Raw genomic sequence first — 15,660 nt, 5'->3', positions numbered from 1 at the left:
TTTCAAATGCATACTTACAGATGCGAGCGCGGCGCAAAACTGTAAATACCAGTCAATTATTTTCAATTCCTCCTCCTATTGGCGTTAAACTTAGAAGCAACAACATACGGGCAACCTCGTAATAAACGCTTTTAATTCGTTATTTTACATTAATTATGATTTACACATCCGACAACACAATCTAATTTCAAACCAAACTGTCCCCTACTTACTTGTCCCGCACATTTCCTCGTTCTTTCAATTCATTCAATTGAAGTATAAGAGACTCGTTTTTCAGACGTGGAAGAACATCATCAATCCTCTGAACAAGATCCTTCGATATCAGATCAGACAACATCAATCTATTGATGCCATGACATATTGCTTGTGCTTTTTCGATGTCATTTTTCTTCTTTCTTAAGCTCTCGTCTATGCTTCCAAAAACATCTTTATCGAGCTGTTCAAGTATCTGTAGATTTTTTTTCACATTGAGCAGACTTTCCTTCACTGGTTTTCCTCCAGAAGATCGTATGGCATTGTTACTCTTCTCTTTCATGCTCATCAAGATGTCGTTGATCTTGATAAGCTCGTAGTAATTATTATAAACGATTGATTTGGTCTCACTTTGATTATTTCCTAACTCCTCTAATATTTCGTCCTCCTTCAGTAGTAACTGTACGAAATCAACCTTTGAGACATATTCATCAAATGTCTCTGGTGTTAGTTCGAGTGACTTTAAATGTTCCTCCGACACCCGTTCTTTTCCATTTGTTTGGGGTTTCTCTTTCGAAGTATTCTCAACATTATCGTTTAGCATCCGCTGTTGCTGATCTCGCAGTTTGTAAAAATCTCGCAATGCTTTTCTTCTGGACTTTGACCTATCCTCGGGGCTTTGTTTCTTTTTTATACTATCGTCCTTTTTTTCTAACACTCTTGCCTTCTTGTTCTCATCAGTTGTCTGTCCAATTGTGTCCGATGATATAGAACTTATCCTCTGTTTAAGAAGAGAGCCTGTAGGCTCTCGTTTATGGGCAATTACCTTTTGCGACATTACTGTAGCAAGTCAATAGTAAATATAACAGTATAGACCATTTACTGCCTTGCTCATTAAAATACAACGCTTGTGGAGTTAACTGTTAATAGGCATTATCGCTAAATTGGGATTCCAATCTACTTATTTTTTTATGTTTGTTGAAATCGATTTTTATTTTTCTTTTTTATTTTTTTTTTTTGCAGAACTCAGAAGCTAGACTTTCTTCGCCTTTATCACATACACATTTGCATTAAACTTTGAAGTAAACAGCTCGATTCCGTTTTGTACCTCTAGTTGTTGGCAAAATGTCCCTGGATACGTCCGTTCTTAAATCAATATTGAGTAAGTCGGATAATGAACCTCATATAGAGAAATTTGAGGAGCAAGTAGAACAGCATCAAGTTGAAGTTCCCGCTTTCCAGGAATGGAGATTCGAACTTACCAACAAGGATACACTCAAGATCAAACTCACTAAAGGAACAGCTGAGATTTTTGGAACAGAGCTTTCACCGAACTACGAATATACGTTTCAAGGATCTCTCAAATCATGTATTTCTACTTTTTCTGGATGTACACTTGAGTATTATAACTGTCAGCCTTCTTCAGAGTATGTCGGCGAGGAAACATGCATGGGTACACTTTTAAATTTGCATTTAGCTCTTGAGAATATAAGAGCTAAAGGACCAAATGGCCCCAGAGTGTTAGTTATCGGCCCGAAAAACTCTGGAAAGACTTCTTTGTGTCGCGTGATTGCATCATACGCAGAAAAAATGGATGGACGGCCATTATATGTTAATCTAAATCCCCAGGAACCTGTTTTTACCATACCTGGAAATTTAACGGCCACTGCAATATCTGGGATGTTTAACATAGAAAATATCTGCCTTGGAGAGACAATTACCACAGGCCCATCCTTTTATCACCCAAAGCAGCCCTTGGTGAAGAACTTTGGACTCGAGAACTATAGGGACAATTTGAAATTTTATAAGTATTTGATTGGTCAGATGAGTGGTTGTATAGAAAAAAGGTTGGAAAAGAGTTCGGATGTTCGTTCTTCCGGTATTATAGTAGACACCCCCGCTTTCCATATTGGTGATCTCGATGTGATCCAATGCATTATAGATGAACTTAAGATAGACATCTTGATTGTTGTAGGAAATGAGAGACTATTGGTTGATCTTAAACGGAAACTAAAATACGACGAAAATAGACTCACACTTCTAAAAGTTGCCAAATCTAGTGGATGCGTTGATATGGATGATAAGCTTCAGCGTGAGATTCAACAGCGGGCTATTAAAGAGTACTTCTACGGAATAAGTAGCTCTCCTTTGAGTCCGTACACAATGGTGGTGAACTTGAAAGATTTCGTGTTTCTTAATCCAAAAGTGTTGGAAGCTCTAAATCTGGCATTTCTTTCTGGAGATACTGCTGATGATGATAGTGCAGAGGCTGGAACCGGATTGGAAGCCAGTGCAGTGACAACCTCTTTTGATGATTATATGGAAAGATTGAAGGCTCCGTCCTCATCTAATTTAGAGAATGCAATTTTGGCCTTTGCTGATGATTCAGATCTGGAAATGGGAAAGTACATTGGTAGCCCTGACGATACAGAAAATAATACCATCTTGATTAAGACGGTTTCTGGAAGAAATACTTTGGGATTCTGCTACGTATTGCATTGTGATGATGAAAAGGGAAAGCTCAAACTCTTGATACCTTCACCTGTTCAACATCTGCCAACAAAAGTTTTGGTTGTGACCCAATTCAGATACAATGAGTGAATAAGGGACCGAACTAGAAATGTATATAATAATAAAAGGAAGTAATAATCTACCAATTTTATGTAGTAACGAAAAGAGAATGCAGAGAAATAAACTATTAGCTTGAATATGCACTTGCAAAGTATATGAAATTAAAGACAACTAGGTTGATTTGTTTGCTCAACTGGAAATTACTACCGCCTTAAAACTATTTCATGCTGTGCATTGGAATGACCTCTTGTTCTGCTTGTTTACCACTAGAAGGTGGCTTTTTGCTCTTCGAATGCGAATTATCATCTGTATCTGCATCATCATTTGCACTCACAACCATATTATCCGCCTGACCCAATTCTGGATCAATCAACCCTTCAAAGAATGTATCCCTAAGTTCTTTCCAGCGCGTACTATATGTACCTAAACCAACCATTATGCATGCACTGGTAACTTGTAAACACCACCACGGAATCGATTTTGGGAACCCTTCGTATAACCAGGCAAACATCAAATTTATCACATGTACCGTTACTGCAAAATCCCATGCTAGCTTTGAGCGCCCTATAACCAGCATGATAAAAATGACCGATATTAGAGAATCAAATAACCACAGCATTATCAACGTTATACCTAGTGAAGTACCAATCGTAATTATGCGCCATGAAAACATCCATTTTGCATCAAATGGCTGCCCTATAAGATTTGCCGTAATAAAGAATAGAACAAAAGCTGTGATATAATAGAAAAATTGTAATGTGACTATTTGAAGTATCAATCGACTGGGCGAAGACCTATTAGAAAAGTGCTGGTCAAAACCAGAGAGTGCGTTGTACTTTTTGCTCATAAAGCTTATCATAGCCTGCTATAGCTGCACTCTAGTTGGCTGTTGATTCTAACAAAAAAGAGAAGATCCTTTAAACAAAGAATTCAATTTTGTACACGGCTGCACTATGTGGAAACTTTAAACACGCTTGTTTTATCCCTTGGGGAAAGGAGGCTTTTTATCGCTCCACCCTATTTGCTCTCATTCTCATCTATCTGATTCAAGTCGATCGACCCACAATTGGAGTCTATAATTTTCTGTGATCAGGAGACGCGATAATGCTACTATTTTCTTGAAATATTTACGCGTGAGCCCAAAAAGAGGTACGTACCTTCGGTATTGAAATGATCTGCATCACAATTTCAAATTTAAATATATTTTGGTTCCGTGCCATACCAAGTTCATGCAGACAAAGGCAATGAAGCAAAAGTTGAATTTTAAAGAAAGGCTAATTTCAACTGCCCGAAAGCCAGTCTCCACCAAAGAGCTCCTCAGCAGGCTTGAAATTCTATCTGATGAATTGTCTTCCCTCGACCAAGATGAAGTTGATACCGGATCACTGGAGCATGTGAAATCAGAATTAATAAGTAAAAAGCTGCTTCATCATTCGAATGCTGGTGTCCAATCATATGCCGCATGTTGCATTGTGGATATTCTTCGACTATACGCCCCAGATGCTCCATACAGTGCACCTGAGCTCTCACAAGTTTTTCGGCTCTTTTACAGGCAGTTGAAAGGACTTACAGATTCGGATCATGGATATTACAGTCAGTATATGTATTTAGCTACAAGAATTGCTGAAGTGAAAATTGCAATATTGTTGACTGATCTTCCAGATGCACCAAAACTTGCCGAGGGATTATTTCAGGTGGTTTACCAGGTTGCCTCCGTTAACAATCTGGATAAGGAGTTGAAACCGATATTGCTTGAGATTTTAACAGAGGTGATCAGCGAATCAAATACTTTGCCGGAGGGTGTGATGAAGCTTATGCTCAACAAGTTTCTTCAACATTTTAAGCAAGCACATGGGCGTCATCCAATTCATGCAGTTCCTGCCTTTGGATTTACAGTGACTCTCTTCACATTGAATGCTGATAGACTCTCAAGATTGGTTACTTTGTTTTTCTCCGAAATAATTTATGATGCTCTAAAGTTTACTCAGGAAGAGGACGAAGATTTCAACAGTTCCTCGTCGAGCGACTCCGAATCTGATTCTGAAGATAGCTCATTAAGTATTCGTCAGCTTGTCAAGGTGAATCAAATAGTAATAGAAATTTGGCGTTATGTTCCAGAGGTAACTTCTTCTGTGATGGGTCTTTTAAGCAACGAACTTGAGGCAGACAATGATAATATCAGAGTTGCCGCCACAAAAGCCATTGAATCCATTCTCAGCTTTTCCAATTCACCTTTGAACTTTCTTCATGAGCATCAGGATGTTTACAAGAAATGGATGAAGAAACCATTTGACCGATCTCTGGCAGTGAGAATTGCATGGGTTAAAAGGACGCCCAGACTTATTGAAAACAGAAGCGACACAGCAGAAGATATTCGAGATGGATTACTAAAGACGTTAGTCGATTCTGAAGCGGAAGTTCGGCTTTCCACCATCCAAGCACTCAGCACATTGGACACCAATACATTCACATCAAGAATTGCTTCCAAGTCGATTATGGATACACTATATCAACTTATGAGGGAGAAACACTCCCAGATTCGAGTGGAGTGTATTAACTTCTTAGCCCGCCTTTACAACGAGCAACTTTCGAATCTTTACAGCGGGAATGATGACCTTGATCAGTGGGTCGGCTCCTTCCCGGATCATCTTTTGAATTTAATTTATATCAATGATAAACTTGTGAATTCAGAAGTCGACATGGCACTATTTGAGAAATTGTTTCCATACCAGCCTGACTCTAAGAAGAGAACACATAAACTTCTTGCAGTCTTTTCTCATCTTGGGTCCAAAGCGAAGAGTTCGTTTTTTGCTTTGGCAAGAAGACAGGTTCAACTCTGTGGTTTTCTTCCAAAATTACTAGAATTTGCGGGTAGTGTGAACGGAGATGATGATGATGATGATGATGGCAGAGATGAAATTGATAACAGCAGTGATGATGCAATAAAGCTGGATAGGGGAATACTGTGGCTATGCTCTGATATGCCACAGACTGGAAATCCGGCTGCTTCTTTGAAGCATTTCCTTTTGATGAAAAACAAACGACTATTTAGACTTGTCAAGCTAGCAATATCACCTATGACATCGGATTACGAAACCGTGCAAAACTCATTGAGCGAATTATTTGAAATCGTTAAAAAGGAAGACGTCGACACTAACTCAAAACTGCACATTTACAGCACCGTGAAACTCGTTATGTACAGAGCTGCATGCATATGCTACAATAAAAGCAATCTTTCTGAGCTTATGGCAGTGGCAAGAGATCTATCAAGCCCGCTTTCATCATCAGCCATACAGTTGATTGACAGCATATCTCGTTTGACCCCAGAAATTTTAAAATCGAATATAATGGAACTTATATCTGAAACATGTAAGGAGAATGACTCGGCCATTATAGTATCAGACTTGGGTGCAATTGTGAATTTTGTTCGCAAATTCCCAACAGTTGTTAATGATAAGCTCACGCAACAAAGCTCTCAACAATCACATAGCGATATCACATTTTATGAGAAGTTGGTTAGATTTGCAACCGTTGGCTCCCCGCTTGAGGCTAAATATTCTGTTCAGATAATAGCAAATACCAAGTTTGCACTTCGAGAATCTTATTTACAGGATATATTGGAAGGTGTATGGCCGTTAAGTGACGATCCAAATAAATTGTGTACTGCCTTGAGCTCAATATCGGAGATGTTTTTAGCAGATATGCTACTTTTGGAACCTAAAACAAAAGAACTTAGTACGTTTCTAGCGTCGAAAATATTACTCAAGAATAACTTTCTTGACCAGAAGCAGTATGAAGCAGAGAGTAATGACGTTTGGATATCTGATGAACATTTGATCACAGATGAAACTTCCTGTTACGTGAAACTTCTTGCCCTAAGATGCCTTACCAATTGGTTGGTAGCTGTAAAGTCGGATACGCAGAGTGATCTTATTTCTTTGAGTGAGCCAATATTTAAGCTTCTTAGATCAATTATAGTTAACGGTGGTGAAATTATTTCCAAAAAGGATGCTACTTACCCAACACCGAAATCATACCAATCGCGACTTCGGCTTGAGGCTGGTCTTATGTTGTTAAAATTGGCGGAATGTGGAAGCTATGATGCTCAACTCAATGTGGATGTTGTCGAAGAGTTAATTTTCCTTGTGCAAGATGAAAATAAGAATGTGCGTGATTTATTTTTGGACTCTTTAACGAAAGCTTTGTCATCCCAGAAGGTACCAAAGAAGTTTGTTCCCCTCGTTATGTTTTATGCACATGAACCTGATAGCAGCATTCAGAAAAAAGCTGCGACGTGGATCAGATCAATGTTTAACCGGGAGTTACGACTTCACGATAGTTGGAATGACTTGCTTTTTGAGACATCGTACGTCAGATTGATTTATATGCTTTCTTCTCATAGCGAGTTTAAAAATATCTACCGTGAATACACATCTGCGGAAGAAAACACCGGTGGGAAGGCACAGGCATTCTATAATCTATCGGCATTTGCCTCTGCATACCTCATCTTTGCGGTTGAAATAATATCAACGGAGGACAATATATCTTTATTGTTCTACCTCACTCAAAGAGTTAAGCAATATCAAAGTGTACTGTTAGATGCTGGGCCCGAAAGATTAGACAGGCAGCAGAGTGACTTCAAGAATGAAGATGAAAGGCTTTATTTTGTTTCTGATCTTGCTCAACTAGTTGTTAAGCAAATATCAGAAATGAGGAAATGGTATACTACTACATGGCCAGGTAAGATGGCTTTGCCTTCGGATCTCTATCAAAAGAATAGATCTAAGGAGCTGGTGCAGGATGTTGTTAAATCATCATTTATTCCTGAGCAGTATTTGGCGGAAGTGACTAGGGTGGTGAAAACTAGTTGTAAGCGCTTTAAAAGTCTCCCAAAGAATCTCACTATGGGAAAACGTGTTCGTCAGGATAAAGACGAGGGTCAACGAAAAGTTTCAATTCTTGAAATTGATGCCCAAGAAGTGGCCAAAGATAAGAGACCTTTTAATAGAAGAGATACCATTGCTACTAGGGTGTTGAGAAGAAGCGGTGAATGAACCGAAGAAGTTTAAGAGAATGATATTTTTGTATTATATAGCTTTGTGGAATAAATTTGTGCTCCTGGTTAATGACAGCTTACTCGTATTTTTTTCTATTTGTTTTGTAAGATAAAGTAATGTAATATCTATTGAAAAGAATACAATGGGGCATCATGCATCATGGTTTGCTAAAATGTTACATTAGAAATTAATTGCTGTTATCACATTCAGGAGCGAAGAAATTTCATCATCTTGTCCTCGCCTTTTCTTTCCATCAGAGCTTTCACCATCATTAGCTTGCGGAGCTCTTTTTTATCAAGCTTCTCATTTTCAATCTTGTAATCGGCATTTGCAACGTTAAGTAAATTTTCGAAATTTATTTGTTTCTGCTGCGGACTAGCAATTTCTCGCTTACTAAGTTTGCACAAACTTGACACCATACCTTTTAGATCCGGCTCCAATTTCCCGTACAGGTGTAAGTTATGCTGGTCCATGTTATGCATATCGTGGAGTTTTTTAATACGAGACCCTTTTATAAAATCCAAAATGACACCCTCCTCTTTGAATCGATACGTCACGTTACCCAACTTGAGGTATTTCTTATAGCGCTGCATTGGTTCTGATAAATTGTAATGAAGGGATGTTTTCCCGTTCTCAAACTTGTACAATTTTTTTCCTTGTAGTTGTTGTTTAGCTGTCCGAGAATCATACAGATAATCAACAGTAGCATCCTGGTCAAACGATTCAGCATCCTCGATATTGTCAATCTCCACATTGGAGTCTGGAGAAATTTTCACCCCCCTCGTCGCAGCAATCTCAACCGAGGGCTGGTGCGGAAGTTTTAACTTTGGGGCAATAACATTATCGGCATGATTCGGACACTTCCATTTTGTTCCCAGTTGCTTTATAGAAGCCATTGGGGGATCCAGGCAGTCCAGATGCCAGTATAGCGGGCAGTAATCGCATTTTATCAGTTCTTGGTGGTTCAGTCCAGAGCCTCCACATTTATAGCAAATTTTCACGTTGCCTTCCTGGTCATAAATTTCGTGAAGAGGGTCTTCTTTTTCTTTGCAAATTTGCCGGTATGTTTTCACCGGTTTAAAATTATCGTCGATATAATCGCCAAATTTGTCCACGGTAACTCCTTCAAATGCGTCCGATATATCCCTGGGAAGCATAAATGAAGATGGATTAATATATTCCAAGTCATCGAGCATCTTGGCAAATATGCCGACATTCTTTGGATGTGTACTTTTCTGATGATTGCTACTCATAAGCTTATTTTTCCGGCATTCGTTGCAAATCCAGTAATCTGGAAGGTGTGCCGGATCCATCGGAGGGCTAAGGCAGTGGAAATGAAACGATTTGGGGCACTCTTCACAACAAATAAAAGAACCTGGTAATCCACACGAAGCGCAGAAATCTTGATTTTTTGCAGCTTCATCGTATTCTTTCTTCATAGATGATTCTGTATTCTCCGTTTCCACAGAATTCAGTTTCTTCAGCGATATCCTGAGCGTCACCTCCTTTTTTGGCCGTAGTACTCTCTTCCTAATTCGACTGCCAATATCTTCTTTGTCTTCTTTCTCCTCCTCTTCTAGTTTTAAAGGTTCCTTCTTCACTTCGGGACGCGTTCGTAGTTCACTAAGTCTCGTTATTTCTTCTGAAGATCGTGTTTTAAGACCTCCGGTATATATCTTTTCCTTTTTGTGTTCCAAATATTCGTTCTGTCTGGCATCATCACGTTCTTCTGGTGTTAATCGTCTTTTTCTTAAACCTAGATTCAACTCCTTCTTGGATACTGAATTGGGCGGCTCCTCTAGCGGTTGACCAGTTGCACCTTTGGCTGGCTTTGCCAATGGTGGCTCTGTAAATGCAAATTTTTCCCCGTTGGCCTTCGCCAAAGTAGATGTTTGTACCAGCTTATTTTGATAGCTATCATTATTCAAACCGTGGATATTTTCTTGTCGAGAATTGTTATTCGATACTGTGCAACTGAATCTCGACGGCATATTGGAGTTTGGAAATAAATAAGACGTTATCAATGTTCTGTATTAATTTCGAAGCTAATTTTATACCTCGTTTAATTCTGCTTGTTCAACCGACGTGCCGAATACTTGAATAAGGATTTATGACTTTTTCAGAAGACCTGGCCGAAATTCAAATCCCTGAGAAAAAAAAAGTGTACAGGCCGCGAAAAGTAAGAAAAATTATGGCGGGTCGAATGAAATTGGGAAATATTGAAGTGAGAGAAATATTGGAATAAAAAAAAAAGAGCGTACAAGCACCGGTGGCTATATTTCGTACTTGTGCCTGGTTCCCCTGTAATTCATAGAGAAGAGAATTAGTACCGTCTGTAATCGACGCGTCTATCAGTACTTGCTTGTTGGTTCTACTTTTCTTAAACTAGGTTTCTAAAATCCCCGTCTGATATCGATGCAATTATATTCAATGGTTTTGGAACGTTAGTTAAAAAACTGCTTAGTCGATTGCAACCTTAAATATAATTCATTAAATATATCTTGGAAACGCCAGTTAACAAAAAATTGAACCGCCATTGCTGAAAATGGTAATTTTGGCATTAGCCGCGCTTCGTTCTATTTCGAAAAATAGTCAAAAGTTTTGCTTCGTGACTAATTCTGAATTCTGGTGGAAAAAGTATAGTTTCTTTTCAGAGTGCTGATTAATTTAAAATCATATTGATAATAATATCGGTATATATCACTTAGTGAATGCTATGTAATGGCTAGAGTATATATCCCGCTCTGTACTCATAATTTTCAACCGATAAGGAATTGTACATCCACCCTTTTATCGGCACCAATTGACGAAATTTTGCATTGTTTTTATTTTTCAGCAGATCATTTAAACACGGAATATAAATATCGGAACAATCTCCTGTAAAAAAAAAAATTTGGGCAACAAGTTTAGTTTATTCCTTTACGGTTTTCTTTCCAAGATATACATTTACTGGTAGTATATTTCACTAAAGCAAGATGTTTGGAAGAAGATTCTTTTCCATGACTGCGGCGAGAAAATTAATTGACAAATCCAGATTTATTCCAAAAACTGGTGTGTATCCCAAGGGATATAGGGTTGGTGCAGTGGCTTCAGGTGTGAAGAAGCAAGGTGCATTGGATATGGCAATGCTTGTTTCCGATAGTCCGGCATCTGCTGCTGCTTGTTTCACCACTAACAAATTTAAAGCTGCTCCTGTGTTGGTTGATAAGGAAACTCTCACTTTGAATAAAGGAGCTGGAATCAGTGCAATAGTTGCAAACAGTGGCTGTGCCAATTCTGTGACCGGTGATGGAGGTCTTGAAGATGCAAAAAAGATGATTGAGACAGTCGATAAAAGCCTTGGAGTGGGAAATGGTCATCGGTCATCATTAGTGATGTCTACTGGTGTTATTGGGCAGAGGCTTCCAATGGATCAAATAATTTCGGGAATTAAAAGACTATCGAAAGGTGATCTGCTTGGGTCTGATCACAAGCATTGGCTTACTTGTGCCAGGGGAATTATGACAACTGACACTTTTCCAAAACTTGTGTCTAAAAGATTTACGATGGGAAATATACAGTATACATTGGCAGGTCTTGCAAAGGGTGCCGGTATGATATGCCCTAACATGGCAACATTGTTGGGATTCTTTGTGACAGATGCACCAGTAGAGCCTAAGGCATTGCAAAGTATACTAAGCAAAGCTGTGAGCCAGTCGTTCAACTGCATTTCGGTTGATGGTGATATGTCTACCAATGACACCATAAGTGCATTGGCAAACGGTGCTGCTGGTGGTGAACTTATTACACAGGGCCATCCAAATTACAACATACTTCAGGAAGAAGTGACCGACTTCGCCAAAACCCTTGCCCAGTTAGTGGTTCATGATGGTGAAGGATCCACTAAGTTCATAACATTAAAGATAAACGATGCTATAACTTATGAGGATGCCAAGAAGGTTGCCAACAGTATTTCTAACTCACCTCTCTTCAAAACTGCTATGTACGGAGAGGATGCCAACTGGGGCAGAATTCTTTGTGCCACAGGATATGCAGGTGCAGAAGTCAATCCTTCCAAGACGAATGTGTCGTTTGTTCCTACAGATGGGTCTGCAGAGCTCAAGTTGCTCGTGAATGGTGAACCTCAAAATGTTGATGAGGTCAGAGCAAGCGAAATTCTAAAGAATGAGGAACTTGAGGTGAAGATTGACTTGGGTACTGGTGGTGGCCATTCGTGTGAGTTTTGGACTTGTGATTTGAGTCATGATTATGTTAAAATAAACGGTGACTACAGGTCGTAATTGATAGAGATAAACATAATAATAAATATTGCATTTTTTGCAGTTCACATCCGTACATCTATTATACTCCGACTTTTCCTTGAATTAATTTTTTTTTTTTTTTATCCCCACTTTGGATTGTCGGATTAGCGAGTGTGTTTGTTGATAGATTTATCGTCTCTTCAACAGACAGTGTTTCCTTCAACTAGTAAGGCATTCAAATATTGTAGGTGGCACCCCGCATTCGTCTTCGAGTTAAGGGCATGTTTAACGGACAAGGGAACTGGAATTTCCCGAGCTCCCAAGGGAGTACTAACAACAACAATAATAATAATAATGCGAGTGGGAATATGAACCAATTTAATAATATATCAGGTGGAATTAATAACGGCATAAGTAACAATCAGCTGAATCCAACAAATGTAAACGGAAGTAACAACAACAATATCAACAGTAATGGCAGCAGTGGGAACAACGGCAATGGTAACAACAATGGTCAGATGGGTGGTAATGGTGTCAATTCTGCAATGGCATTTGGAAATACAAACACAGGCATGTCTTCCAATCAAAATATGAGTATCAATAATAGCAGCGGCAATGCAAGCATGCCCAAGCAGGTTACACCGCAGCAACTACTACAGTGGCTCATGAATTTGGATCCTCAAAGAAGAAATGCAGTAGTTCAAAAAAATGCTCAGATAAGGCATTTCTTGGAGCAGTACGAACAACACAGAAAAGCAGCAATGCAGCAGATGGTGACGAACCAGAAAATTGCAGGCCACATGAACTCGCCTCAAATGCAGAACCAGTCGCCTGTGGCCATGAATAACGGTAGCCCTAATCCTGCAATGAGCCATCCTTACACCAATGCTATGGAAGGTCAGATGATGCAGCTGCAAATGCCGAATGGTCCAGTTTCGCAGGGTCCACCAAACGGTTCGCCTTTAGCACAGGGTGCACATGTTCAGCCTCAAATATATCATCAAGGTGGCAAGTTCATGAATCCAAATATACCCGCCACAAGTCCAATGGTTCCACCAGGAATGATTTCATCTAGTTCCAGGCCACATGTTGTCAACTCTCCTGGAGCATCGTTACAAAATCATCCGGTTGCTCCTTCCAGCGGACAGAATGCGTCTCCTCGGCTATTTGCGGGAGTTGGCAATCCAGAAGCAGCAGTATCACCGGAGAAGACATCAGAGCAAATACAGCATCAGCAGGCATTACCTCCGCCAAGAAAAATGCCAAGCTTGCACTACTGGTCGGACTTTTTCACAAAGAAGATGCATGATGTTCCTTCAACGGTGAAAACGTTTGAAAGAATAACTTCAAGAGATGCAGAGTATGACACAGGGATGCAAAACGAGCGGGCGAGACCGTTTGACGCGGATATGGCCGAGAGAATGGTCAGGGACCTCAAGTTTTACCAGAAAATCAGAGACTCGAGGTTGAAAGCTATCAATCTCAGACCAGAGCAGAATAAGGTTACCGATAGGTTATGGGGTGAGGGTTATGCTGGTTACGGAAATGGATTTACTACGGGAAGAACAGAGCTTATTTTACCTGCAAACAGGAAGAAGGCCACCACTGCACCGGATATATATATATCGAAGGAGCAGCTCGAAGAGCAGGCTGAAACTCCTGAGGAGCTGGTTCCTATACGATTGGAATTCGACCAGGACAGAGATGGTTTCCAGTTGAGCGACACTTTTCTTTGGAATATGAACGAGAAGGTGATCAGTCTGGGTGAGTTTGTTGACACACTAATGGCCGACTACTTGTTTCCAAAGGATAAGTTGGCTGACAGCAAGAAGAAGATCATCGATAGCATTCGCGACCAGCTGGGTGACTATCACCCCATGATATATCCAGGAAATGGCTCTGACAACCCACAACAAGCTGATGATCACACAAAGAAGAGTAAGCAGTGTGATCTCCGGTTCCCGATTATGTTGGACATTACGATTGGAAACAACCAGTTGACAGACAAATTCGACTGGGATGTGATGAATCCAAATAACAACCCCGAAGATTTCGCACGTGTTCTCTGTGCTGAGATGTCTCTTCCTGGCGAATTTCAGACAGCAATCTCCCATTCCATCAGAGAGCAGTGCCAGACTTATATCAAGTCCTTGTACTTGGTTGGTTATAGGTTTGATGGCTCGCCTGTGTCTGGAGAGGAGCTGAAAGAGTTTGTTAGTTCAAACTTGGATGCACATAATGTGATTCGCCCGAGATACCTCTTGAGTGACTACACGGCTTCCTTGCAGGAGCTCTCCTTTGAAAGCATTCAGAAATTGAAGAAGGAGCGTGAAAGAGAGGCAAGAAGAAAGAAAAGAGGCCAAACCAGAGTCGGTCGCAGAGGTGGTGTTCTTCTTCCAGATCTTCGAGATCTGCCGAAAACTTTCAGGACACCTGTTCCAACATCTGTTCTTGCTGGTGGTGTTTCGCTTGGTTCCGGCCCTGATGCTTACATTGATTATCCAATATCCATCGAAATCCCTCAACGACAACTCAAGGCTTTGGACGACTACAAAAGAGAGCAGCTCAAAATTAAGGAGGAGGAGAAGAAGAAGCAACTTGAAATGGAAAAACACAGGCAGGACGATCAGGCCCGTGTTGCCCGGTTTCTTGCTAAAACTAAGAGAAGGCTTGCCTCTATCACTGATAGGCCTACAATCAGAGTTTCTTGCGAGTGCAATCCGGAGGAAGTTCTCATCAAGTTCAAGATTACCTGAAAGTGCTCTTCCTGGTCGTACAGTTTTTTGTGCAAGCAAGCCTTATGTATAACAAATACATTGTAACATTACAAAGTCTGGCTGTGTGGTATGTAGCTCTTGAACATAGTGTAATAACTACCCAAGAGGATATGCATAATTGCATTCTTGAATACTGGGAAGGAGGCTTAACATTCAGGTTTGGTTCTGATCGGGAATTCTTTGTAGCACGAAACGTTCTCCTATTTCAAAAATTGCATTATCAGTTGAATTTTGTACGATGGAAAATATGCATCTAAGATTGGAACGAATCTAAGGACTTGTTCGATGCCTTATCATTTATATACGCGCAGTTATTAAGGGCAGAAATATCATATATTGCCTCATATCATATGTTGCTTCATTGGTGCCATGCATCTGAATATTATAGCCCACTTCACTTATGATAGCACCAATACTGATGTTAAGACCATCGGCCATATACGTATCCAAAATAGCTCCAAAATTTTTATTTCCTTCTCACATGGGGACATGGATAGAAAATCCTTGCACTTTCCTGATTTGGATTCTATTTTCAATCCCATTTGCAACAAAATTTTTTTGATAAAAAGCAGTTATCATTGCAACGCAAAATCTTCTACTTTCACCGACTCAAAAGCTATCAAGTGGAGCTATGGCAACTGAATTGGTGTTTAATTGTTTTTCAAATTTTATTGGTTTCTAATCTTCGAGTGTTGTCGATGCTTCATTGAATCCCGATTTGATATGTTCATGAATAAGAACTCCGAGCATGTTTTGAGGTTCTTGGATAACGAAACTTTAGAATAATATTTATTAAAAACAATCCTGAATAAAATAAGCCAA

At 39.8% G+C, this 15,660-nt stretch overlaps 7 protein-coding genes across 7 annotated transcripts; 4 read left to right on the top strand and 3 right to left on the bottom strand.

Moving 5' to 3' along the window:
- Positions 1-208: 208 nt before the first annotated feature.
- Positions 209-1,030, bottom strand: BRETT_003660 (uncharacterized protein; the record flags this gene model as incomplete). Its single annotated transcript, XM_041282165.1, has 1 exon — positions 209-1,030. The coding sequence occupies one exon, from the start codon at positions 1,028-1,030 to the stop codon at positions 209-211; it is 822 nt and encodes a 273-aa protein (XP_041136004.1).
- A 287-nt stretch (positions 1,031-1,317) lies between these two features.
- BRETT_003659 (uncharacterized protein) lies at positions 1,318-2,793 on the top strand (the record flags this gene model as incomplete). The annotated part of the gene is made up of 1 exon (XM_041282164.1): positions 1,318-2,793. One exon carries the CDS (start codon positions 1,318-1,320, stop codon positions 2,791-2,793), a length of 1,476 nt encoding a protein of 491 aa, XP_041136003.1.
- A 187-nt stretch (positions 2,794-2,980) lies between these two features.
- BRETT_003658 (uncharacterized protein) lies at positions 2,981-3,340 on the bottom strand (the record flags this gene model as incomplete). The annotated part of the gene is made up of 1 exon (XM_041282163.1): positions 2,981-3,340. One exon carries the CDS (start codon positions 3,338-3,340, stop codon positions 2,981-2,983), a length of 360 nt encoding a protein of 119 aa, XP_041136002.1.
- Positions 3,341-3,992: 652 nt separating this feature from the next.
- Positions 3,993-7,817, top strand: BRETT_003657 (uncharacterized protein; the record flags this gene model as incomplete). The annotated part of the gene is made up of 1 exon (XM_041282162.1): positions 3,993-7,817. The coding sequence occupies one exon, from the start codon at positions 3,993-3,995 to the stop codon at positions 7,815-7,817; it is 3,825 nt and encodes a 1,274-aa protein (XP_041136001.1).
- A 209-nt stretch (positions 7,818-8,026) lies between these two features.
- BRETT_003656 (uncharacterized protein) lies at positions 8,027-9,811 on the bottom strand (the record flags this gene model as incomplete). Its single annotated transcript, XM_041282161.1, has 1 exon — positions 8,027-9,811. The coding sequence occupies one exon, from the start codon at positions 9,809-9,811 to the stop codon at positions 8,027-8,029; it is 1,785 nt and encodes a 594-aa protein (XP_041136000.1).
- A 984-nt stretch (positions 9,812-10,795) lies between these two features.
- On the top strand, positions 10,796-12,100 carry BRETT_003655 (uncharacterized protein; the record flags this gene model as incomplete). Its single annotated transcript, XM_041282160.1, has 1 exon — positions 10,796-12,100. One exon carries the CDS (start codon positions 10,796-10,798, stop codon positions 12,098-12,100), a length of 1,305 nt encoding a protein of 434 aa, XP_041135999.1.
- Positions 12,101-12,342: 242 nt separating this feature from the next.
- BRETT_003654 (uncharacterized protein) lies at positions 12,343-14,817 on the top strand (the record flags this gene model as incomplete). Its single annotated transcript, XM_041282159.1, has 1 exon — positions 12,343-14,817. The coding sequence occupies one exon, from the start codon at positions 12,343-12,345 to the stop codon at positions 14,815-14,817; it is 2,475 nt and encodes an 824-aa protein (XP_041135998.1).
- Positions 14,818-15,660: the final 843 nt, after the last annotated feature.

Source organism: Brettanomyces bruxellensis, chromosome 6 (genome assembly GCF_011074885.1).
Source record: "Brettanomyces bruxellensis chromosome 6, complete sequence".
NCBI lineage: Eukaryota > Fungi > Ascomycota > Pichiomycetes > Pichiales > Pichiaceae > Brettanomyces > Brettanomyces bruxellensis.
The sequence above is the reverse complement of the archived record's forward strand: the minus strand, read 5'-3'. Positions and strand labels throughout refer to the sequence as shown.